The 27,623-nt window shown below is 41.6% G+C and overlaps 1 protein-coding gene across 1 annotated transcript; it reads right to left on the reverse strand.

Annotated features, from left to right (window-relative positions):
- Positions 1–394: 394 nt before the first annotated feature.
- derl1 (derlin 1) lies at positions 395–27,623 on the reverse strand. The gene is made up of 8 exons (XM_072261180.1): positions 27,420–27,623; positions 12,364–12,463; positions 8,952–9,016; positions 7,710–7,736; positions 5,595–5,690; positions 4,753–4,805; positions 2,281–2,391; positions 395–2,188 (listed from the first exon to the last, which is right to left on the reverse strand). Exons 1-8 carry the CDS (start codon positions 27,576–27,578, stop codon positions 2,044–2,046), a joined length of 756 nt encoding a protein of 251 aa, XP_072117281.1. The 5' UTR covers positions 27,579–27,623; the 3' UTR covers positions 395–2,043.

Genomic DNA, 27,623 nt, shown 5'->3' on the forward strand with positions numbered 1-27,623 from the left:
GAAGTGGGCACTATTGTCTTAGTGATACATATGCCTTTTATTTCATCCATCTACATCCAAAAACTTTTCATAGCCTGTAACCATTTTAAATTGGAAACGGAAAGATAGATTGGCTGTACTTCAATAAAAGGGACAAGGCTGTCTGTTGAGTTCAATTGTTTGTTGATAATTAATATTTCAGGCCCGAAGACAGCATACCAAAAAATTTAAGGGTAAGAATGAAAATGCAGAAATCTTGGAGACTTGGATCTGCCTCTCCTTTCATTCATTAGTACTCATTTTTAATGTGTTGGACTTCATAAGCTCCAGGAGTACTCTTAGTACTGTACCATAGGATATTGTCTAATCTCTTTAAAAGATCAAGACAGATGAAAGGTTTCTATTCAATGTAGAATTGTCAGTTTGTACTTTAATTACAAAAGCATAAATCTTTTGTACAAAAGAGCTCAAGGGATCAATACATCATGTGAGAGATTCACCAATATATTTTATTCATGTTTACATTCCCTCTTAATGAAACAGACTAGCACAAAGCCCAATTCATACTGAATCAAGATTAATTTTTCCACATGTAATAGAAAAGCTAAATAAAACTAAAATAAAAAAAGTTGCCTCATCTTAAATATTCTGGGAGCATAACTTTTCCTCAGCTAGGATTACAAAATATATTTGAAGTATAAATGTAGATAATTTAATTTGAAAAGCCTAGAATTATTTTATTTTCAGTGTTTAATTCACTAACCCCACACTCACACCCAGCTTAGCCCCAAGTGACTGTGGGTTGGAGATTTCCTGCACGAGCTGTGACATAGCAAGACAATATTTAATCACGTTTCCATGTCCTGCTGGTAGAAAGCCTTCTGGTTCACAACTGCTAATTTATAAGTGGATTAAGGATCAGAAGGACTTTAACAATTTTGTTCTTTTCAACCAAAGGTGGTATTAAAGACAATTGCAACACCGTTGAAATATTCAATCTCTCATGTATAATGCAAGTAAATGGTGGTTCTCAGAAATCTCTGGCCTCGTGCTATTCCATTCAACACCTTCAGCTTTTTCCTCACATTTATAATAGCCTATGCAAACTTTGATGTGAAATTTTGGCACTTTTGGTGACAAAATGCAAGGAGCCATCACTACCTTCAAATCAAATAGAAATTTAAAACATGGTGCCAAGTAACAAACATCCACACTGAGGTTGATTTGTGATATCACCTGAGGTAAATGTGCATTACCTCACCACAATATCAAGTACAGGGCCAAGGATAAACAAGCTAATTTCACGACTGTTTCCGCAGTTGATTCCATTCAGCAACCAATTAAAATGAGCAATAGGCCTGATCAAGAACAGCAAACCAGGATCACTTTGAGTTGCTGTTTTCCTGCCTTGCTCTCAAGGAAGTGGATTCTGACTGATAAAGGCTCAACCAAACTATTTTGATTCTCAAACACAAGAATAGAGACAGTTTGATGATAATTCTGACATCCATTTTAAAGTACTGAAGAAATGCACAAAAGAACACTGCATACACAAAATTAACAGATTTTCTCAGCTGGAAGACTTAAGTGTTCCATCTGTGCTGAACAGAAACACGAGGAACCATTTAATCGAAATTTCTACAAGAGAAAGCAACATTCTTTCACTCTCCCATCAGCACAAGAGCAAAATGCCTGTTACTGATTCATCCTCTTTGACAAGTCCCCTGCCGCCTGCCTGTACCACCAACCTGGTACATATAGGGTCTACCTAGCAAAGGGCACAATTTTTGCAATTATTAATGTCCTGTCAATTTGTGGAATAGTGTAGGAAAGAAGGTTGGAAGAATAATTAGATTCCTGGCAGCTACAAACTGCAAGTATACATTTATACTGTTCTATATTAATATTTTATTTTTTACTCAAAGAAGCTGTACTTATACAGGTATCCCTTGTCATTTCTAATCCTTCAGATTTAACTTCAGAATACAAGATACTGTCAGGCAACACACTGTACAGAAAGTGATTCAAATGCTACTGCTGGGGGCTGCATTTTTTTTTAAAAGTTCAGTTGTCTCCTAGCCTTTGACCTTGGCCCCAGAAATATCCTCTCCCCCATCGAGCTCCCTGATCTTCAGCTTGTGGTCTTCTACTATCTGGCCGGACTCCAAAACCAGATACACCACCTCTCCTTGGTGGAAACCATCGGACCCTGAAGTGGGAAGATGAAAGGAAAAAGTAATGTTATCATAAAATTTCTGGATCTATGCAACTAAAATGACAGTATCAACTATTATTACTTACAGAAATTGTGGTGTAGTAAGAAATGTTCTTCCTCCATATTCTTGAGGGTATTTAAACATAAGAACATAGTACATGTGGCCAACAAAGATACCAACCAGCTCATCCATTATCCTGTTGTTACACAAAAATTAAAATTCAAAAGCAGTTTTAAAATGTTTTGGTTAATGAAAGATTATCAGCATTCTTTACCCGCTCCCAGTACCATTGAGTTACAGTTAACAGCCTTGAGATTTGCAGTAGTGACCTCTGTGGCAGGGAAGAATAGAGAAAAAAGGAAACATCATTGGTGCACTCCTTGCCTCTAACAAAGTTCCAATAGTGGTACAGGATTGTGAACCCTCCACATGGGGTGCACCCTCCCAGGTTTTCTTGAAGTTGCTATGTGCTATGGATACAAAGATCAGACAGAGTGAAATCTACTATGATGTAAAAACCTAATGGTTGGGCACCTTGTACCCAAGTGCCCTCAAAACCAAATATTTTAGCTAAAGGAAAAGAAAGTCAAATTATTGCCGACTTGCGTCTTCTTTTAAGAATAAATGTTGGCAACAAAACTCAGGTTAGACAGCATTTGTCAACCTTCCAGCTCCATAGCCCTTCATCACAACTGGGAAAGAATAAGTTAGATTTCAGGGCAACACACACAAAATGCTGGAGGAACTCAGCAGGTCAGGCAGCATCTATTGAAATGAATAAACAGTCAAGGTTTTGGGGCTGAGACCCATCATCAAGGACTGAAAAGGAAGAGTGAAGATGCCAGAATAAGAAGGGGAGGGAGAAGGGAAGGAGGACAAGCTAGAAGATTATAGTTGAAGCCAGGTGGAGAGGGGATGAAATAAACTGGGAGATGATAGGTGGAAAAGGCAAAGGACTGGGAAGAAGGAATCAGATAGGAGAGGAGAGTGGACCATGGAGAAAGGAAAGGAGAAGGGGTGAAAGGCAGCCGAGGAAAAGAGACGAGGCCAAAGTGGGGAATAGACAATAGGTGCAGAAGTAGACCATTCGGCCCTTCGAGCCTGCAAGAAGGGAGTGGGGAGAATTACCAAAGGAAGGAGAAATTGATATTCAGGCCATCAGGTTGGAGGTTACCTAGACAGAATAGAAGGTGTGGCCTCATTGTGGCAAAAGAGGAAGCCATGGACCAACATGTTGGAACAGGAATGGGAATAAAAATGGTTGGCCCTCGAGAAATTCCACCCTTTGTGGATGGAGCTCAGATGCTTGACAAAGTGGTCCATCAATTTACACCAATGGTCTCACCAATTGCAGTGGAAGCTGCATCAGGAACACCGGATACAATAAATGACCCCAACAGATTCTCAGGTGAAGTGTTGCCTCACCTGGAAGGACTGTTTGGAGCCCTGAATGGAGGCGAGCGAGGTGATGAATGGGAAGGTGTAGCATTTCTCTTGCTTGCAGGGAAATGTGCCAGGAGGGTGATCGATGGAGATGGACAAATGGCTGAGGGAATGATCCATGTGGAAAGCGGAGATAAAGATGTCTTTGGTGGTAGGATCCCGTTGAAGATGGCGGATGTTGCAGAGAATAATGTGCTGGATGCAGAGGCTCATGGTAGGTGAAGACGATGAACTCGATCCATGTTAAGGTAAGATGCAGTGAGAGTGGATATCCGGGGTGAGGGTAACATCAATAGTGGAGGAAAGGAAACCCTGTTCTTTGAAGGAGGACATTTCTGATGTCCTGGAAAGGAAAGCCTCATCCTGAGAAAAGATGCAGTGGAGAAGGAGAAACTTAGAAAAGGGAATAGCAATTTTTACCGGAGATGGTATGGAAAGAGATATTCAAGATGACCGTGGGAATCGCTAGGTTTATATTTTAAAAAATCAGTTTGTCTCCAGAGATAAAGACAGAAGGATTGAGACGGGGGAGAGATGTCAGAAATGGACCAAGTGAACTTAAGTGGAGGAGAGAAGTTGGAGGCAAAGTTAATGAAATTGATGAGCTCAGCATGGGTGCATGAAGCAGCACCAATGCAGTCATCACTAGCACAGTAAGAGTTGGGGAGCATTAGCAAGGAATGCTTGGAACATGGACTGTAGCCAATGGAAAGGCAGGCATAGTTGGGGCGCATGCTATCCCTTGAGTTTGGAGAAAATAGGAGGAGCCAAAGGAGAAATTATTGAAGGTGAGGCCCAGTCCTGCCAGATGGAGGAGGGTGGTGTGGAGGGAACTGGTCAGATTCAGTAGGGTCGAGTTAGATTACAGTAAGGGAGAAGGTGAGGGAGGATATGTGTTTGATTTGGGGGAAAATAATGACAGAAATAGGACATTATTTTGGTTCAGTTTTCCCCTTGCCTGTTGTATAGTCTGGCTTGTAGCACATCCCACAGCTCTGCTATTGGCTCCCTTTTGATCACACCGTACCCCAATCTCAGATCCCACTGTTCCTGGTCTACATTCAAATTCCCAATGTTATATTCCAGATAGAGCATATATAATCTGCATACTTACGCATTTCTCAGTATAAAATTGAATATTAGCAGAGCCCATGGTAGATAACAAGCCTGTGTAAAAGAAAATTTAAAATGTGCATAAACTGATAATAGGTGATCTCCTCCTCGCCCTCACCCCACCATCTTACACCCATTATTGAAAAGGTGGAGAGTGGGGACCAGGACTCCGTGGCAAAGATTGTATACTACAAAATTACTCGAAAGTGCAGCACTATGTCCACCCTCCCCAAAAGTTCCTAGGTTGTACAAAATCCCTGGGGAGAATGTAGAATGAGTACAGTACTACATTTCTGAAAAGGATCAATAGAAAAACTAAACAAAGGAACTGGTAATGTTCAACATTCAATCTGCTGCCTGGTGAAGTGGATCAGGAACTGGAGCTCCAACTCCAACAAGACATGAGTGCTCAAACTAGTCCAAGACTCAACACAGCAACAGGGGAGTTCTGACTTTACAGCAGGGTTTTCAAACCTGCTACCATGTGTCAATAAATATCCCTCAGCAAAGATCACTAACAACTCCCAAACCTTTCTCTCACTGGGCTTTGTGGGATATTGCTCTTTAGCTCTTCACATTTGCATACCTTGCAACTGTCAACATGAATGAACAAAGTAGACCCTTGGAAAGTCCAAAGAGATACTTTATCTAAAGGCTGACTATTGCACCGTACTGCTGCTCTGATTGAATCAACCACTGATGCACAGACCAGAGGATGGATCCAGGAACATTTTTGGTCTGCATTAGGTCAACTGTATATTTCCCCAACAGAAATTGGAAACATAGAACAACCAGTTTAGCTTCAATGAGTAGGTCAACAGCAGCAGCTAGAAATATTCCTACCTTAAATGTCATCCCGAACCAAAATGTCACAATCTGGTCTTTGTTCAGTTGTGCCCATACATAAACCATCGTCAGAATTAGTGGGATAAACAGTATCTGTCAAAAGGGAAGAATTATCACATTATGAAACTGGTAGTTATCTGCCTTAAAAATAAAGTGAAGTGATCCTAGTGCCTGTCTACAATCTTCTTTGATTGTGTTCAAATACCATTGTGAACATTACCACAACGAGGAACAAAATCTGCCGGAGAACCTCAGCAGGTCAAGCAGCTTCTGAGTGGGGGAAAGAGCTGGGGTTGAAGCAGCTAAGACTGCATGGTTACAACTTATCAGCATCTAGCAGTCTGTGATATATTCACAGCCTCACACTGCATAGTTTGAAGGATATTAACACATCATTACTTATGGTTCATAATCCCATACAAAACTAGACCCTTCATCAGCGCATTGTGTGTAATGTGCTAGATTACCAGCATCTGCAGTACCTCATGCGTCTTCGATTAGGCTGCACTTAGAGTATTGTGTATAGTTCTAGATGCTCCATCACAGGAGGGATGTGCATGTTTTGAAGAGGTTCAGCACCAGTCTACTGGGATATTGTAAGGATTAGATGATACTAACTATGAGCAGGGGTTTGGACAAACTTGGGTTGTTTTCTCTGGAATGTCAAGAGACAAGGGGGACCTGTTAGAGGTTTTTTTAAAAAATGGATACGGTAAACAGTCAAAATCTTTCTACCAGGATAGAAATGCTGAAAGCTAGAGGGCATAGCTTTATGGTGGGGGGTGGGGGGTGGGGGGTGGGGGGGGTAGTTTATTTTAAACAAAGTGGTAGGTGCCTGGAACAGGCTACTAGGGGTTCTGGTAGAAGCAGACATGATGGTGACATTCAAAAGGGTTTTAAATAAGCACATGAATATGCAAGGATTAGGGGGTAGTTTAATTTGGCACAGATATTATGGGACAAAGGGACTTTTCCTGTACTACACTGTCCTATGTAATTGAAGCCTGTTTCTTGACATCACGCAAAGAAAACAGTGTGTTACCTCCCAGGTGCCAGGGTTGAGCATTTCTCAGAGTGACTGCAGAACATTCTTATGGGGAAGCGTGAGCAGCCAAAGGTCACAGTGCACATTGACACAATCACATAGGTAGAAAAGGGGTAGAGGTCCTGCCCAGTGAATACAGAAAATTAGGAACGAGGCAGGATCGCAGGATCTCAAATGTCACAGTCCCTGGATTTCTGTTAGTGCCACATGCTAATCAGAACAGGAATGGAGAGATAGAACAGTTGTACGAGTGGCTGAGGAATAGGTGCAGGGGGCAGTTCTCTTCTGGGATAGGCGTGACTTGGACAAAAGCAACAGGTGGGACTTGAACTGGAGGGGAAATGCTATCCTGGCTAGGAGGTTGGTTTGTACCACTTGGGAGTGTTTAAACTAGTTCGATTGGGGGGGGGGGGGTCGAGGGAGGGGGGGGGTGAGATAGGAACCAGAGCACCAGGTCAGAAAGTAAAGGGATTGAGGGGAAGGTAGATGTCACGACCAGGAAGGAGCATGGTAGCCGGCACAATGGCGCAGATAGGATATGGACATTGTGTTAGAAGAAGGGATTAGGCTAGTTGGCCATTTGATTACTATTTTAATTAGTTCAGCACAATAGGGCTCGTTCCAGCGCTGTACTGTTCTAAGGAAGGAAATTGGAAAAGCACAAGACAGCTGGGCTACTAGAGAACTGAGCAAATTTTCATGGACTTCAAGAGATGCAGAGTTAGGAAGGGTGTCAAGGATTTGAAACTACCATTAAAGAAGGCTTTACCAACCATAGTGAAATTGAAAAGAGGGCTCACCTCATGCCAAGTATCCTAAAACAAAACCTCTTCCTTACTAACAGAAATCAACTATTTGTTCATTTTGTGCTTTAATTAACTCTGGCTGGTATTGGGTACAAAAGTGAATCATTACCATCTCCACTTTCTCTCTCCCCTTCCAGCACTACCTTCACTACTTGTGCAATAACAGAAAATATCCTGAACAGCCAGGTTTTCTATTAACACAAAGATAGAAATGATTCTGTTCTGAAGTACATTGCACCCTAACCCTCCAAAAATACTTACAGGCATTCCAATGAGTAATGCAACAATCTGTAATGGTATTGATCAGGAAAACTAACAGCATGTTATTTCCCACTACATACTAATACATCTTAAGTGTATATTCCCCAACAAAGGTTATTTGCATCATGACTAATTTTGTTGTAGGCCAGCAGAGGTTCTTTAATTTCTGTTCAGGCCGAGGTTAGTTACTTCAGACATGCCAGACATTCAACTTAGATTACGCTTATCTATTACCAGGGCTCAATTAATACCCCAAGGAAGTTGTGACTTAAGTGTCCCATCCCAGACACATGAAATCAAGTCTAGGATATCACTAATGTAATGCTGTACAATTAATGGATAATGTATTATCTGAGACGTCTTTATTTTTGAGGAGCTCCAAATCTGAAACCTGGTACATCGGGAGGAGAAGATGGCATCACGCAGCTCTCCGGTGAAATGATATCGTATCTTTTAAATAGGGGCCGTGGACAATTCTGATTTGATGAAGACAGACGTGAGAAGCAGAGGAACATCTGGAGAAATTTCTGAAATACCTGGTTCGCTGCTGTTGTTACTGTGCGATTGAGAATCTCCGGAGGGAAGGCCCCAAAATCCCCGGCTTTGCCTGCTGCTGGTGACCAAGGCTGAGGTCGAAACATTCGGATAGAGATGGTGCTCAGTACTCGGTGTCGGAGGGCTGATCAGAGCTCGAAGTTTTCGGACGACTCAGAGTCGGACTGTGGTCGGGCATGGCAGGGAGAGTTTTCTTCCTTCTCCCATCTGCGTGAGATGTAGGACTTTCGAGAAACTTTGTACTTTTTTACTGTGCCATGGACTGTTCTTCAAGCTATGGTATTGTTGCACCGTTGTAACTATATGTTATAATTATGTGGTTTTGTTAGTTTTTCAGTCTTGGTCTGTCCTGTGTTTTTGTGATATCACACCAGAGGAATATTGTATCATTTCTTGATGCATGCATTACTAAATGACAATAAAAGAGGACTGCGTGTCCTCATAAAAATCTAATCTAATATTTTGAACTAGGGGAGCTCTTCTTGGTGCCCTGCTTAAAATTTAGCTTTCAACTAAACGTTTTGGAGCTCCTCAAAAACAGATTAAGTGGCCATTATCACACTATTTACTGGCAGCTGCATTGCTTACCTACAATAGCGACCATTGGCTACAAAACACCATGCAGTATTGCATGGTCAGTAAAGATGTACAAATACGAACTTCTTAATGTTATTTTGAAAAGGATACCACTGTGCAAATCCAGTTGAAAAACAACATAAATATATAGTCGGCTGTCCTCCCATCAAAGAATCCTATGCATTTAAAAAATAGAGTTATATTGTAGATTAGTTTCACAGTAAAACAATTATATGTAGCAGAGAACATAGAATACCAATCACTTCCTATAATTTTCCTCTGATGTGATTGAGAAAATGCTATAATCATAAAAAGACTTAGTTTAAAGACTGCAGTGAATATGTCAGGCAAACTGATCTGGAAATAAATATCTGGAAGTGATTCCTGTATCCATCCCATGCAGTATTGCAATGGCTCAGCAACCTAGTGCATCTGTCAAGAGTGCAGATCAATTATGCTAAAACTTCAATCCTGTTTAGTGCTAAATCACTGATGCTAAAAATGGGAAATTTTAACACCTTAAGTAACCCTTGTAAAGAACTTAAGAGTATAGTGAATATTCATCTTCATTACTACAATTCTGTAATGTGCATAGGCATCACAACAGGATAAACTCAGGCTACATCCACACTAGACTGGATAATTTTGAAAACGCTAGTTTCGCGTAAAAACAATAGGCGTCCACACCAGGCGTTTTTGAAAATACCTCCGTCCACATTAAAGCAGGTATTTGGGCGAATCTCCTCCTACTGGGCATGCGCAGGACACATCTACAGAAAACAAGCGAAGAGGAAACGGTATACTTGGTGCGCGTTTGTCCAGTTACAGACTAGGAAAACTTAAAAGGAAATTGCCAAACGACAGACAACTGTTGGTTCTCGCGCAGGAGGACTTAAAACTAAAAAAACAAATACTGGAGCGTATGGAGGCAACCGACAGGGAGTTCATGGACAGAAGACCCGGCTGATGATGAACACTGAAAATCTGACTAACTCTGTTGCAGAGGGATTTGCAATGATGAGGAATATGATGGCTCCCCCCCCCCCCCAGTACTTTTCACCACCACAATACCAGCCTCACAGCCACTACAACAGCTACACATACGGACACACAGACCCCCGGGCGGCCCCATCAACATCTCCCCCACTCCCACAGAGGGGTCAACCTGGAAACATTTCCTACAGCCATGGTCTCTTCACCGATGAAAGGGACGACAGCTACAACTAAATGCAATAAGCCTTGTTACTGGGCAAAAGTGAAATTTGCTGTTACCTCATTTGTTTGCCTTTACTTTTGCCATGTCTTTCTGTATTATTTTGCTGTGTTTAACATGTGCAATAAAACGAGTTACTGGGCAAAAGTGATTTTATTTTTACCTGAGTAAAAGTTAAAATTACAATTTTCCTTTTTTGGCCTTAACATTTTCACGTCTATGCCAAACATAAGCTACTACTTAAAAAGGACATTTTGGAAGTAGTGACAATTGCACATACTGAATGTTTGCACAAGCAATACATTAATAAAGCACCTTGTTAAATGTATAAAACATGTCTGCATCAGTGTTATCTTGTATTTACATACAATGTTACATTAGGCTGTTACACATCTATTGTCAGGTATTGTTGTGGTGCTGGAGGTTGTGTTCAAGAAAACAATGAGATGCTGCGCTGCTGCCGCCACCATCTGTTCCGGCACGTCGTGACAGCGTTTTTAAAAAGCCCCGGTTACCCCGTACACACTACACCACCCAACCGGCGTTTTCAGATTTAAACACTCTGGACAGCGTTTTAGAAAAGCTCCATTTTCGGGGGAGGAAAGCGCCGTTTCAATGTGGACGGAGGGTCAAAACAAAGAGAGAAGGCTTCGGTTACGGATCTATCCGGTCTAGTGTGGACGTAGCCTCAGTATCCGACTGCTACTTCTGCCCAGCTTCTCTGGCCAAACAGCCCACTGACACTCCAGCGAACACCAGAAAGCACACTGTACCATTAGAGATGGGAGAGAAAGGGACATCCATACAATACCTTCCTTTGAAAAAAGCAGCTATCTGCTCAGGATTTTTAAGTAAAAAGTGAACAAAAATTTGTGTTTTAATACATCAATTAGTCAAAGGATAATCTAAACAGCACTATTCCTTTTGCAGATCAGTGAGTTGAGAAACAAATTCTCCTTCAATTTTATATCATTTTTACGGCAAAATTGCCATAAGCAACTTCTAACAAAAAAGTTATTGTCATCAACCACAATGTACATTTAGGCTCCTCTTCTATAAGGGCTTTCAGTTCACAAGCTGAGCAACTACACAAACCTCCGTGTAACATAAAACTACTGCAGCATGCACTTGGTTATGGGAGAGTCCTAACCATTCAAGATAAGAGTTCTCATGTTCTTTACTCCAATTCCACCAACCACCAAAGCCAACTGTGTGGGTACACAAAAGGCTGCAGTGGAATCTGGAAAAACAATCTGCTGGAGGAGCTCCATAGCTCAAGCAGGATCTGTTTGGGCGGGGGGGGGTGGGGGGGGAGAATCACAGGAGAAGGTGGGGTTGTGAAAAGAATTGCTGACATTTTGGGTCAAAATCCTGCATCAAGACTGTGTGGGTACGTCATCCCAATTTCCACCTCTGTAGCTCCTCCCTACTGCAATGCAGTCTAACACAATGCAAAAGTATTTATGCATATTAGAATGGAAATTTACATGCTAAATTAAACTTTGTAAGCATAGGAACAGGAGGAAGTCATGCAGCCCCCAACAGCATGTTCTACCACTTAATGAGATTGGGGCCAAACTGCATCTCAGTTCCATTGCCTTCATTTCCTTCTGTACTCTTATCCTCCAGAAAGCCATCAATCATATACATCAAGGCAGGAAGGAAAAAGGTAATGTTTTATACCCAATTCTTCATTCATTACATCACCATTCAGTCCAATGCTGAATGATTTCACAAAATCAAAACTCAGGCATACATATGGGCTCTGTCCAAGCATCAGAATAAAATGCCTCCAGGCCAGCAATTAATCTCATTTCCAGCTATCAGCTTCCCTTCATGAAATAACAATCTGAAAAGGAAAATGTTCTTAAGAATATTCTCCCACCAGACCATGTTTTTCCATGTTTGATTATTCCATATTTTGATAGAAAGGAAAAACATGTCAGTGAACTGAATCATAAAAACAAAACCAAAATCCCAGTTCACATTGGCCCTAAGAAACTGAACAAACTTCAAGAACAGATTATAGCTGCCCTTTGTTTTATATAAGAAATGAAAAATGTAGTAGATTGACATTAAAGTAATGTTTTGAACCAGATGACATTCTTCATCCTGTAATGAAATGCTTAAAACGTTCAACAGCAACGTTGCTCCTAATGGAGGATTGAACAAAATGTTCTGCAGGATGTTTGCTTCAAGACATTTTGGAAACAAATTTCCGGTAAAATTATGTTTACTTTTCTTACAGAATGTAAGTAATTGCCTTGGAATGCTAACTGGATGCAGTGCAAACAAAGGATAAAATCCTACCTCTTTCCAAGCTGGTGGAATATGAATACAGGAAGTACAACTGAATCAAATAATGGAATCCCATAGGGTAAAACAGGGATGCTGTCACGGGTCTCCATATCTGTATGGAGGAAACAACATTGGTTATTCATTTCTTTCATACACAATACTATCAGTACAATAAAGAAAACAAACACTGCACAATATTCAAAACAAAACTATGTCTCTCATTAAGTACTTTGAGACCTTGCAACCTGTTTCTTCGCCTTTTATCACAGCAAGGTCTATCATTTAGAAAGCAGGCAAAATACTAGTCACAATATTTGCATCTGACCTACAACCAGAATAGTTCATTTCTAAATCTGATGCTGTAGTCTCAGCAACTGAATACCCATAAATTAGTGACAAGCCTACTTATCACGAGGCTTGCTGCAAAGCATTCACACATCATTCTCCTTTATATCACAATGATATCCTCAAATCCTCAATCAGCATGGAAACGGGCCTTTTGGTCTACTTTGCACTGAAATAGATTTTTTTTTGTTCTTATTGTTTCTTGTAAAAATCACGATGCTGCAGCAAGAAAGTTTATCATTGCACATATGCATTGTGTGCCTAGACGTTCAACAATGAACAATTTTGTGTTGGACCAGGTTAAAAAAAATGTCAGAGCAAATTTAAATGTAACTATTTCTCTTATAATGTTGGCTTTGGGATCGTGTCCAGTTTAACTTGATGATGCCATACTCATGTTGGAAGATCAAAATCTCATTGTCTGTATAGCCTACAACCTGATAGCATGAACAATTTCACCAGCATCCAGTAATGTCTCCCCCCACCTTTTCAATTCCCATTTTAGTTTCTTTCTCACCCCTTCTCTTCACCTGCCCATCTCCTCCCTCGAGTGCTCCTCCTCCTTCCCTTTCTTCTACTGCACTGCCCTCTCCTTTTAGATTCCTCCTTCAGCTCTTTACCTCTAACACTTATCACTCCCAGTTTCTTACTTCATCCCCTCCCCCGGTTTCACTTATCACCTCAAACATGAGGAAATCTGCAGATGCTGGAAATTCAGTCCTGACGAAGGGACTCGACCCGAAACGTCAACTGTGTTTTTTCCTATGGATGCTGTCTGGTCTGCTGCGTTCCACCAGCATTTTGTGTGTGTCACTTATCACCTGCCAGCTTGTACTCCTTCCCCTCCCCCCACCTTGACTATATATTCCCTCCCATATATGCTGCCTGACTTGCTGAGCTCCTCTAGTATTTTGTGTATTGCTCCAGATTTCCAGCATTTGCAAACTCTCGTGTTTCAGCAGAGGCTGATAAAGCCAATATGAGAAGTACAAATTCTTCTAGAAATAAGGGGGTCATTGCCTGCTGGGAGTAAATGGGGGTGGTTGAAGTAGCTTATGAAGGCATATTTCTTTTCTCATTTGCCTGGAGGCTCTTAAAGGCATACATTTTAATGTTTTAAACCTCAAAATAAAAGGTAGACAATGGAGAAAAGACAAAATCCACTTAAAATTTATCAAATACATCAATGGAAACATGGTGTTCCACCCACTTAAAATTGAACAGGCAGCAATTTGCCCCATCAAAGACAATCTTGTGCAAGTAACTGCCTTTATTACTAAATGAAAATGTTTCAAAGCTCAAAGTAGTTTTATTATCAAAATACATATATAACACTACATACAACCCTCAAGTTAATTTTCTTGCAGGAAATCACAAACACAATGAAAGACTGCACCCAACAGGATGGGCAATTAATGTGCAAAAAAAAACAAACCGAGCAAATATGAAAATAAAAGAAATAATAATAAATAAGCAATAAATACTGAGAATATGAGATGAAGAGACCGTGAAAGTAAGTTCATAGGTGGTGGGAACAGTTCAGTGATGGAGTAAGTGAAGTTATCCCCTCTGGTTCAAGAGCCTGTTCCTGAATTTGGTGGTGTGGGTCTTTAGACTCCCAGACATGCATCCGGACAGAACCAGCAAGTAAAGAGCATGGCCCAGACGGTGGGTGGCCTAGATAATGGATGCTGCTTTTCTGCAACAGCTCTCCATGTAAATCTGCTCAATGGCGGGGAGGGCTTTATCATGATATACTGGACTGTATCCAATATTTTTTGTAAGCTTTTCTGTACAAGGGCATTAGTGTTTCAATACCAGGCCAAGATGCAATCAGTCAGTATACTCTCCACCACACATCTATAGAAGTTTGTCAAAATTTTTGATGACATGCCAAATTATAAGAAAGCAGAGGTGATGCTATACTTTCTTTATAATGGCACTTGTATGCTGGACCCCAGGACACATCTGCTGAAATGATAATACTGAGGAACTTAAAGTTGCTGACCCTCTGAACTGTTGACCCCCTGATGAGGACTGCCTCATGGACCTCTGGTTTCCTCATCCTGAAGTCAATAACCATCTCTTTGGTCTTGTTGACCTTGAGTGAGAGGTTATTGTTGTGACACCATTCAGCCAGATTTTCAATCTCCCTCCTTCTATAAGCTGATTCATTGCCACCTTTGATTTGGCCAACAACAGTGATGTCATCAACAAGTGTCTATATGGTATTGGAAATACGCTTAGCCTCACAGTCACAAGTACAAGTGAGTAGAGCAGCGGCTAAGCACACAGCCTTGTGATGCACCTGTGCTGATGGTGATTGTGGAGGTGTTGTTACCAATCCAAACTGACTGAGGTCTGCAAGTGAGGAAATCGAGGATCCAGTTGCACATGCAGGTATTGAGGCCTCAGATTTGAAGCTTGTTGATTAGTCCAAGTGAGATTTAGCTCATAGAAAATCAACTTCTCACATACTTATGGGCACCCTGAATTTTTCTCTGGTTTCCTGTCGTATGCAAATATATAATGATCATGGGAGATGTTGGAAGTCCAAATTAAAAACACAAGATGCTGGACATATTCATTAGATCTGTGGAGAGGGAATACAGAAGTAGCATTTCAATTAAATTCCTTAAATTCCATCACGAGAAAATCTGCAGATGCTGGAAATCCAAAGCAAAGCATTGGAGGCGCTCAGCAGGCCAGGCAACATCTATGGAAAAGAATAAGTCGATGATTCACGCCAAGACCCTTCATTCGGACTGGAAAGGAAGGGGAGTAGTCAGATTAAGGTGGTGGGGGGGGGGGGAAAGAGGAGAGGAAGTAGTACAAGGCAGCATGTGATAGAAACTGGCAGAGGATTTAAGAGTTGGTAAGTTGATTGGTGGAAGAGATAAAGGGCTGGAGAAGGGGAAATCTGATAAGAGAGGGTAGAAGACGATGGAAGAAAGGGAAGTGGGGGGGAGCACCAGAGGAAGGGGATGGGCAGGTAAGAAGGTGTGAGAGGGAAACAAGAATGAGGAAACTGAAAGGGGGAGGGCCATTACCGGAAGTTCAAAAATCAGCATTCACACCATCAGGTTGGAGACTACCTAGAACGGAATATAAGGTTTTGCTCCTCCAACCTGAGTGTGGTCTCATCGTGGCAGTAGAGGAGGCCATGGACTAACATGTCAGAATTGGAATGGGAAGTGGAATTGAAATGGGTGGCCACCGGGGAAATCCCACTTTTTGTGGCAGATGGAGCGAAGGTGCTCGACGAAGCAGTCTCACTGATACACAGGACACTGCACCAGATACAGTAGATAATTACAACAGACTCATAGGTGAAGTGTTACCTCACCTGGAAGGACTGTTTGGGGCCTTTCACGAGAGGAATCCTGTGTAACGGGTTTCCAAACGTTTTTATGCTATGAAGCCTTACCATTGGGAATTGCTGCTACAAAACCTTTTTAATACAATCAGTTATGATGAAAGATCACTCACTTGAAACATTAACTGTTTCTCTCTCAGTAGATATTTCCTAACCTGAGCATTTTATGTTTATATCTCACTAAATTTCACATGATTCACTGCACATTAAAATGTGATTCCAATGTATTTTCTGGGTGACAATGAATGTTTCAGAAACAAAACAGCAGTGCCTAACCGCAGACCTTCATGAGCAATACCATGACATTTGCTAATGTGATTTTTTGTATGCAAAGAATCCCATTCAGGTTTAATATCACCAGCATATGTCATGAAATTTGTTGACTTTGTGGCAGTAGTACAATGCAATATATAAAAATAGAGGGAAAAAAAACTGAATTACAATGAAGAAATATATAAAACAGTTAAATAAGTAGTGCAAAAATAGAAATTTAAAGAAGTATGAGGTAGTGTTCATGGGTTCAATATCCATTCAGAAATCAGATGGCAGACGGGAAGAAGCTGTTCTTGAATTTTTGACTGCATGCCTTCACGCTTCTGCACCTCCAAAATGGTAGCAATGAGAACAAGACATGACCTGGGTGAAGAGGTCCTTAACGATGGATGCTGGCTTTTTAAGGCATCGCTCTTTGAAGGTATCCTGGATCCTCGCAGATCAGCGGCAGCTATTTAAAAAGGGAGCTTAGATAGTGTTTGTCCATTGTCCGTAGCCTATCAGCAGCGTCAACAGAGCTCTACCAAGAGGGATTTCGCACAGGTCGGCAGCGATTATTTAAGAAGGGGGCTTCGGGAGTGTTTGTCCACTGTACGTGGCCTATTAGTGGCCAATAAAGAGCTCTACGAACTAAAAAGTACAGAAGGGATAAGCAGAGTGGCCATTGTCCAGAGTAGGCCAGTAGCAAGAGTAGAAGTGATAGGCTTTGGCTCAAACCAGGCTTCAGCTTGGTAGAGGCATCGGCTCTGTGTAAAGCATCTGTTAAGGTTTCCTGCAACACACACAAAAAATGCTGGTGAATGCAGCAGGCCAGGCAGCACCTATAGGAAGAGGTACAGTCGACATTTTGGGCCAAAACCCTTCATCAGGACTAACTGAAAGAAGATAGTAAGAGATTTGAAAGTGGGAGGGGGAGGGGGAGATCCGAAATGATAGGAGCGGGAGGGATGGAGCTAAGAGCTGGAAAGTTGATTGGCAAAAGGGATATGAGGCTGGAGAGGGGAGAGGAGTTGCTTGAAATTCCAGCATCTGCAGATTTCCTCGTGTTTGCGTGCTAAGGTTTCCCCCTTTCTTACTGTACCAGGCTGTGGTGTGCTCTTCGTGCCAGATGTTGGAGAACTGGGAGACCCAGAGTCTCTCAGGGAACTAGATCTGCATGAAGTGCATCCAGCTGCAGTTCCTTGAAGACTGTGTTAGGGATCTGGAGCAGCAACTGGATGACCTTCAGCTTGTACGGGAGAGCGAGGATATAATTGATCACAGTTACAGGGAAGTAATCACTCCGAAGTTGCCGGAGGCGAGTAGCTGGGTGAACGTCAGGAGAAATGGAAAAAGGCAGTAAGAGCAGAGCACCCCTGTGGCCATTCCCCTCAAAAATAAGTATACCGCTTTAGATACTATTGGTGGGGGATGACCTCCCCGGAGAATGCCACGGCGACCAGGTTACAGGCACGAAGCATGGGACCATCGTGCAGAAGGGAGAGAGAGAGAGGAAAGGAACAATAGTGAGGGGAACAGACAGGAGATTATGTGGATGTGAACAGGACAGTGGGATGATATGTTGCCTCACAGATGCCAGGGTCAGGGATATCTCAGATCATGTCCACAACACTTTGGAGAGGGAAGGGGGGCAGCCAAATGTCTCAGTACATATTGGTACCAATGACACAGGAAGTGAAAGCAATGAGGTCCCGAAAAGAGAATTTAGAGAGCTAGGTAGAAAGCTGAGAAGCAGGACCTCCCAGGTAGTAATTTCTGGATTGCTACCCATGCCATGAACCAGTGAGGGTAGAGACAGGATGATTTGGCAGATAAATGCGTGGCTGAGAAGCTGGTGCAGGGGACAGAGCTTCAGGTTCTTGGATAATTGGGATCTCTTCTGGGGGAGGTATGGCCTGTTCAAAAGTGACGGGCTGCACATGAACCCAACTGAGACCAATATTCTCGCGGGCAGGTTTGTTAAGAGTTGTTGGGGACGGTTTAAACTAACTTGGCAGGGAGGTGGGAACCAGAGTGAAGGGACTTAGGAAAGAACAGATGGTAAAAGAGTAGATAGCATGTAGTCAGATTGTCAGGAAGGGCAGGCAGGTGATGGACTTAGTTGCAGCCAACAGGCTGAGTATCAAATCAATCGGATGCAGAGTTAGAAAGGATAGCAAATACGGTACTCAAGGTGTTGTATCTAAATGCACGTAGTATAAGAAATAAGGTAGATGATCTTGTTGCGATATTACAGATTGCCAGGTATGCTGTTGTGGCCATCACTGAATCGTGGCTGAAGGATGGTTGTAGTTGGGAGCTGAATGTCCAAGGTTACACGTTATATCGGAGAGATAGGAAGGTAGGCAGAGGGGCTGGTGTGGCTCTACTGGTTAAGAATGGCACCAAATCAGTAGAAAGATGTGACATAGGATCCGAAGATGTTGAATCTCTGTGGGTTGAGTTAAGAACTGCAAGGGTAAAAGGACGTTGATGGCAGTTATATACAGGCCTCCCAACACTGGCTGGGAGGTGGACCACAGGTTACAACAGGAAATAGAAAAGGCAAGTCAAAAGAGCAATGCTATGGTAGTCGTGGGAGATTTTAACGTGCAGATTGATTGAGAAAGGCTGGTTGGTAATGGATCTCAAGAAAGTGAGTTTGTTGAATGCACAAGAGATAGCTTTTTAGAGCAGTGTGACGTTGAGCCTACTAGGGGACCAGCTATACTGAATTGGGTGTTATGTAATGAACCCCGGGCTTACTCAGTTAGTCGCTCAAACAAGACTGTTCCTGCCCAATCCACCAACTAACTCACAATTCCCCTTACAGAAGAGATATATTCATTCAAATACCCCCCACACATACCAAGCTGGAGTCAGCTGGAGTCAAGCTGTTGCTTGACAATACCGAAAGACAAATTAGAGAATAGGCATAATGGCCTAAATGCACAAAACAGACTGGAGCTGTCCTATCTCTATGCAAGACTGCACAAGGACATAAGCATCCTGAAACCCTAGCTAGCTACCTTCAAGAAGAAATATTGCTCAGTATTGAATAACAAAATTAGCACATCTGTTGATCATCAGTGGTTTCTTTCAAAAAAAAACAGGCTGCTGTTGTTTAAAGTGTTAACCCTTTTACATACTTTATCAATACCGTAGATGTCACGAGCTAGCATTTATTGCCTTCTTCATCAAAAGACTTGCTGGATCATGTCATTAATAATATCATCCAGGCTGTTAACTTGTATGGTAATGCAATGGTTCAATGACCAAGGTTTGCAGTAAACTCCTTTAAAGTATCAGACTGATACCATCAAATCTGACAACCCAACGATCTGTACTACTTGAGATCTTCAAAATTGTTTTACAAATATGAAATAAGCTGAAGGGAATGAAAGATAGTACAGGTTGAGTACCCCTTATCTGAAATACTCGGGGCTGGAAGTGTTTTGTATTTTGTTTTTTATACTTGGATTTTGAAATGCATAATGAGATAGCCTGGGAATGCCATAATTTCCAACTCTGAATTTATGTGCTACTGGTAAGCAGTCTGTGTTACATTTGTTCAGTAAAAATGACTACATATCATTAATTCAATGAAAATGTGTGTGCAGGGTAACAAAAGCAGCACAGCAGCATCCAGAGAATACCTGAATCAGCAGGCATTCAGTCTCCACCTACGATCCTGTGTTTTTCAAAGATTCAAAGTACATTATCAAAGTATGGATGCAGTATAGAACCCCGAGGTTCATCATCCCGCAGACGCCACGAAACAAAGAAACATCATGGAACCCAGACTGTATGGGTACCGTACTGTTTTTGATAAAGATATAGTACACTGTATTTGTATTTTATATTTTTTAGGTTTTATATAGGGTATCAGCTTTGTCGACCTGTTGCAGTGTTAAATCATCATTCCCGACGATCTTTGCAAACTTACCAATGCTTCGTGATCAGCAGAAGCTTTATCTTTAAAATAATTAAAATCTTGAAGAATTTAATATTGTGCCTTTTCTTAAATTTCTGCAACCAGCCTGAACATTCACAATCACCTCCAATTTTCACTTCTTCATGACAGATCTTTGCTTGTTTCATGATCAGCACATCTTTAAGCAACATATGTTCACTACAATGCTGACAAATGCATTCTTTCAAAACATGTTCAAGATCTTCATTTTTCACTTTATGCAGTTTTTCTTTTTTTAAAATTAACGTCTTTTCATTACATATGTGAGGTCACTTCACAGAACCCTGTGATCCACAGAGACCTGCATATTGCCTGATAACTTCCCTGCGCATTGTGGAATTTTCCCACTTATGACATTTCAGCACTCGAAAAAAATTTGGATTTCAGAGCTTTTCTGATTTTAAAATTTCAGAGAAGGGGTACTCAATCTGTATTTATCTTTGTTGATGTCCCAAAGCATTTTACACCAATGAAGGGCTTTTGAAATATCACTGGTGTAATACAAGAAACACAGCAGCAATTTGTACACAGCAAGCTCCAACAAACAGCATTATAATAAGCAGATTATCCAGAGTAAGTGAATAAATATTGATCCATCACCTGAGGATAAATCCCCTGCTCTTCTTCACTGTGGGAAGAAAATGAAGGGAATCTCATCTGTGTTCAAATGCTTTAATATCTGAATCACATTTATTATCACTGACATATATCACAAAATTTATTATTTTGAAGCAGTACAGTGCACTAGTAAATTAATGCAACAAGAGAACAAGGTAGCGAGGTAGTGTTGTTGGGTTCATGGGTGATGCAACCAGTTAGAATGCCCTCCACAAGTACATCTGTAGAAATTTGCTAGTCTTGGGCAACATACCAAGTCTCTTCAAATTCCTATAGTTGCTGCTGTGCCTTCTTTGTAATTGTATCAATGTGTTGGGCCCAGGATAGATTGTCAGAGATACAGACAGCAAAGAACTTGAAACTGCTCACTCTATCCACTGCTGACCCCTTGATGATGACTGGTGTGTGTTCTCTGGATTTCCCCTTCCTGAAGTCCACAATCAATTCCATGGTGTCTTACTCACACTGAGTGCAAGGTTGTTGTTGCGGCACCACTTAACTAGCCAATTTATCTCACTTCTGTACACCTCCTCATCCCATCACATGAGAATCACAGCTGCGTCATCTCTGAATATATAGAACACATTTGAACTGTGCCTGAGTTGATTGTTGTACAATCTTGTACAATGGCTATGTTCTGAATAGCTTCAATGTTTTAAAAAAATCCTCTTGTAGATTTGATTTAACTCTGAAGTTAACAATTGCATTGTTGTACAATCTTAGGTATATTTTAATATACAAATACAAAGATGAATGTACATTGACTACAAACTATATAACCTTTCCCCCATCATTCATGAGGGTGTAGATGTGAATTGTTCTTTTTAAAATCACCCTTTAGTACATTTACATTATGTGTCAGTTTCAAATTCTTCATAAGTACTTCGGTAAGTGCTTCAGCAAAAAAAACTAGAAACAATGCTAGCAGTCACCATTTTAATCTCTCTCCCCATTGATGTGGGAGGAGTCATTTGGGGAAATGGCAGCATGCAAATTCATTGCACAGTACTTTTCTAATGATTAGAAAGTTCTGAGAAAACTAACTTGCATTTAAAAGTGGAACAGATTTATTTTAATTAAAGAAAGCACAGCCCCAGATTCCACATTGTCATTAGTCAAAAGTATTGTCTTGCAAATGAAATATTAAAACACCCTGTATGTAAAAAAAAATCCCATGATACTATTTCAAAGCCAAAAGTGGATGAATCACATAAGAGTCTAGTCACCATTGTGTTGCTCTTTGTAGGAGCTTGCTGTTCATAATTACATTGCCAAGTTTCTCAAGTTGCATTGAAAAATATATTTCTAAGCATACCTTTTGAGATAAAGATGCAATTGATGTGAAAGACGCACAAATGCTGCCAAAGAAATTCAATCATTCTCGAGGCAGAAAGTAGCACTTCACATCCCGTTTTAAGTAACACCAATAAAAATCAATGCAAATAAGATGATAGGAAATAAACTTGACTCTTGTTATTGTAAACAACAGGAATTCTGCAGATGCTGGAAATTCAAGCAACACACATCAAAGTTGCTGGTGAACGCAGCAGGCCAGGCAGCATCTCTAGGAAGAGGTACAGTCGACGTTTCAGGCCGAGACCCTTCGTCAGGACTAACTGAAGGAAGAGTTAGTACTGGTGAACGCAGCAGGCCAGGTAGCATCTCTAGGAAGAAGTACAGTCGACGTTTCAGGCCGAGACCCTTTGTCAGGACTAACTGAAGGAAGAGTTAGTAATCTCTTACTAACTCTTCCTTCAGTTAGTCCTGACGAAGGGTCTCGGCCTGAAACGTCGACTGTACCTCTTCCTAGAGATGCTGCCTGGCCTGCTGCGTTCACCAGCAACTTTGATGTGTGTCTCTTGTTATTATAATTCTCAGTATTCAAAATATCTTGCAGTGCCCATCAAATACAAAAGGTCACACTAGATCAGGGGATCCCAACTTTTTAAATACCATGAACCAATACCATTAAGCAAAGGGTCCATGACGCCAAGCTGGAAACCCCTGCATGAGATAGACCAACAATTTCCAATTTGTTCCAAGTTAATCAAATTGATGGAGGGCAATAAACCAGCTAGACTATAAACTGATAAATCAGGGAAAAAGATTGGGTCCACAACCCATTCTAGTAACCCCTTTCAAAACTCCCCACCATGAGGGTATGCCACTGGGCAGGAGATACAGAAGCCTGAAGCCCCACAACACCAGGTTCAAGAAGAACGATTTCCATTCAAAGATTCAGTTCTTGTTGATCCAACCAGCAAAACTGATTGAATTCATGTTGGAATTTGAGAGGGACAAGCGTAACTCACATGTATCAGTATCACAATGGAATAAAGGGAATCACAGAGGCATGCAAGAGGAGCTTGCCCAGGTGGATCAGAGGAGGATATTGGTGGGAATGACGGCAGAGCAGAGATGGCTGAAGTTTCTGGGAATAGTTCACAAGGCGGAGGATAGACATGTCCCACAGAGGAAGAAGTTGTCAAATGGCAGGGCCAGGCAACCGTGGCTGACAAAGGAAGTTAAGGACTGCATGAGAGCCAAGGAAAGGGCATATAAGGTAGCAAAAGTGAGTGGGAAGTTGCATAATTGGGAAACTTCTAAAATCCATCAAAAGGTAACTAAAAAAACTATAAGGGAAAAGATGAAATATGAAAGCAGACTAGCTAATAATATAAAGCAGGATACCAAAAGTTTATTTTCAGTTTTATAAAGAGTAAAAGGGAGGTGAGAGCTGATATTGGACCACTGGAAAATAATGCTGGTGAGGTAGTAATGGGGGGGGGGGGGGCGGCAAAGAAACGGCAGATGAACTTAATGGGTACTTTGCATCTGTCTTCACTATGGAAGACCCTAGCAGTGTGCCAGAGGTCTGTTAGTGTCAGGGAGCAGGAGTGACTGCCATTGCTATAACAAAGGAAAAAGTACTGGGTAAACTCAAAGGTCTTAAGGTGGATTATTCACTTGGACCAGATGGACTACATCCCAGAGTCCTGAGAGAGGTTGCTGAGGAGATAACAGATGCATTGGTCACGATCTTTCAAGAATCACTTGATACTGGCATGGACCCGGAGGACTGGAAGATTGCAAATGTCACTCCACTCTTTAAGAAGGTAGGAAGACAAAAGAAAGGAAATTACAGGCCAGTTAGCAGAACTCCAGTGGTTGGGAAAGTGTTGGAGTCTATTATTAAGGATGAGGTTTTGGAGTACTTGTTGTCAAAGTGAGCATGGTTTCTGTAAAGGGAAATTTTGTCCGACAAATCTGTTAAGAGTTCTTTGAGGAAATAGCAAGCAGGGTGGACAAAGGAGAGGCAGTGGATGTCATTTACTTGTATTTTCAGAAGGCATATGATAAGGTTCTACACTTGAGGCTGCTTAACAAGATAAAATCCTATGGCATTATAAGAAAGGTACTGGCATGGATAACAGAATGGCTGGCAGGCAGGAGGCAGCAAGTGGGAAATAAAAGGGGCATTTTCTGTTTGGCTGCCACTTACTAGTTGTGCTCCTCAGGGGGTCAGTATTGGGTTCACTACTTTTCACTTTGTTGGTCAATGATTTAGATAATGGAATTGACAGCTTTGTGGCAAAGTTAGCAGATGATTTGAAGATAGGTGGAGGGGTAGGTAGTGCTGAGGAAGCAATGCAATTGCAGAAGGAGTTAAGAAAAATTGGAAGAATGGGCAAAAAAGTGGAAGATGGAATACAGTGTTGGGAAATGTATGATAACGCATTTTGGTAAAAGATACAATAGTGCAGATTATTATCTAAATGGGGAGAAGGTTCAAATATCAAAGGTGCAGAGGGATTTAGGATTCCTCATGCAAGACTCCCAGAAGGTTAATTTACGGGTTAAGTCTGTGGTGAGGAAGGCAAATACAATGTTGGCATTTATTTCAAGGGGAATAGAATATAAAAGCAAGGAGATAATGCTGAGCCTTTATAAAGCACATGTCAGACTGAACTTACGGAGTATTGTCAACAGTTTCGGGCCCCATATCTCTGAAAGGATGTGTTGTCATTGGAGAGAGTCCAGAGGAAGCTCACAAGGATGATTCCAGGATAGAAGGGGTTAACATATGAGGAGCATTTGGCAGCTTTAGGTCTGTACTCACTAGAATTTAGAAGAGTGCGGGGGGATCTCATTGAAACCTATCATATGTTAAAAGGACTAAATACGATGCATGTGAAGAGGATGTTTCCTATGGTGGGGGTATCCGGAACTCGAGGGCACAGCCTCAAAATGGAGGGGCGACCCTTTAGAACAGAGATAAGGAGAAAATTTTTTTAGCCAGAGAGTAGTAAATCTGTGGAGTGCTCTGCCACAGGCTGTGGTGGATGCCAAGTCCGTGGGTGTACTTAAGGGGGAGTTTCCTGATCAGTCAGGGCATCAAAGGATATGGCGAGAAGGCAGGTGTCTGGGGTTTAATGGGATCTGGCATCAGCTAAAATGGAATGGCGGAGCAGACTCAATGGCTGAATGTCCTAATTCCGCTCCTATGCCTTAAGGTGTAATTCTAATCCCTACAGTTTGCCAATACTAGAACCACATTCATCATTTTGCACTAAAATTTACTTTATTTTTTGATTCATGTTCTTTATTGTCAAATTTGTTTATAATTTGTTTAACATATTTTTCTTGTGAATACTGCTTATATACTATGTATTTTGATGTTATTGCAAATAAGTTTTTCAACGTACTTGTGCATATGACAATAAACTCGACTATATACAAATAAAGATGCATGAACAGAATCAGCAGGATAATCAGGAAACTTGAAAGCACCACCACTCACACTAGCCTAAAACATGGAGGTTTCAAAATGAAGTACGCCAAAGGCGGGCTGCTGGTATCTCAAGAATCAGCCAGTGTCAACAAATTCCAATAAAAACTAGTTTCAAAAGCGGTTTAAAACTTAAAATGAAGTGAATCACTAGGTTAAAACTACATATCCTATGTTACTTAGAAAACAATGTTTCATTATTTTAATTGCAAGAATTGTTGCTGTTAATAACAGACAGCTGACCACAGACTACTATAGGACCACTGGAGACGCTCAATATTTTGTCTGGGCATGTTCAAACCAAGGTGGAAATTTGAACACAGTGCATTAATTGCAGAATTAATAAAAGAACAATCTGACATTCCTTCTGGTAACTTCAAATCTTTTCAAGAGATGTAGCAAAAAAAACTGCAGAAAGGACTCTGTGCTCCACAGATGCTGCTTATCTACTGAGTTCCTCCATCAGTTTACTTTCCACTCTAGGTTCCTCCAAGTGTCATCTCCATCTCAATAGAGATGCAAATCCGAACCAAGAAAACAATTTTCCCTTGGCATTATAAAACCTTTGTAATCAATTCCCATAAAAAAATTGTCATGATTTAATTCGTGAAAAGGTAACACAGATGGACATCCACAGCCAACAGCAGGCCATGATCAGTTTCAGCCATAGTCACCATCTGACTCAGATATGCAAAATGCATCAGTTACAGAATCATCTAAATATATCTACATGTACACAAATGCAATATATTCTTAATATTTTTAAATGTACAGTACAACCCGGGTTCAGTACCCACTGCAGCCTGTAAAAAGTTTGTATGTTCTCTCTATGATCACATGGGCTTCCTCCACGTGCTCTGGTTTCCTCCCACAGTCCAAAGATGTACCAGTTGATAAATTGTCCCAGGATTACACTAGGATTAAATCAGGGGTTTGCTGGGCAGCACGACTTGAAGGGCCTACTTCCACTACGCATGTCAATAAATAAAGTTGTAAATAGGCTGCTTTAAACATTAAATTATTGTATTAAAAATCTGATTTCACTTTGCATTAACAACTTCTTGCCAGCAGCGTTACTATGCATTCTGGATTTTCTGCTAATGTAAGATAACATCAGGAAGTAGAATTAAAGTAAAAATGAATTGGAAGATGCAAATTTTATAAACCAGTCTTGCAGGAATATTTACAAAGCAAAGACATCAGCTTCCACACAAGCTTCCGGTCAACGAGTCAGCAAGGTACTGTGTTGTGATAACTCACGACTTTAACTAAACTTGCAGCCCACATCAACAGATGCGAATCCCTGAATAAATTAACCACTCGCTTCATCCGGTATCTCCTACCCACCTGTCACAAAGCCTTCAGTCCCCATATTAGCCGCATCAATCACTCTAAACACCCACAAAACCAGAATGGAAAACATGAGCAATTCCCGGCGATCTCCCCGGCCACTGAGACTAGCAACCCCCCACCACACCCTCCCCCCGACTCCAATTTATCCCTCAGCATCTCGAAATCAAGCCTCCCAATTTATCCCATCAACTGCACCCTCCTCCCATCTTTCCAACACCCCCCCCGGCCGCACCCACCGCAACCTCCCCCCTTTCCTGCTCGAAGCCAAGTGTAGGGGCAGCAGGAGAAGGGAGGAAAGGGAAGGGGAGCTGCTGTCAGGGGTTCGAAGCCCTCAGGCCCCTTCAACGCAGGCCCGTCCGTACCTGGAAGTTGTTGAAAAAGGGTTCCGACCACAGGATCAGGGACCTGCCGCTCACCACGTTGAGCCGTTCCAACACCGGCAGCGCTACGCAGCCCGTAAACCAGTAGCGGGTGACCGGGGGGATGCCGCGGTACCACTCGCCCAGTCCGCTGTCCGCCATCGCCGCGCCGGAGGGTGCCGGGAGAAACACCTCTGACGCGCTCAC

Source organism: Mobula birostris, chromosome 1, assembly GCF_030028105.1.
Source record: "Mobula birostris isolate sMobBir1 chromosome 1, sMobBir1.hap1, whole genome shotgun sequence".
NCBI classification, from domain to species: Eukaryota; Metazoa; Chordata; class Chondrichthyes; order Myliobatiformes; family Myliobatidae; genus Mobula; species Mobula birostris.

Coding starts and splice junctions, on each gene's coding strand:
- derl1 (XM_072261180.1), bottom strand. CDS start 27,578: ATGGCGGACAGCGGACTGGGCGAGTGGTACCGCGGCATCCCCCCGGTC. Junction 9,017..12,363: donor TTCCACCAGCTTGGAAAGAG/GTAGGATTTTAT, acceptor TTAAATGCATAG/GATTCTTTGATGGGAGGACA. Junction 7,737..8,951: donor TCAACTGGATTTGCACAGTG/GTATCCTTTTCA, acceptor ATACCATTACAG/ATTGTTGCATTACTCATTGG.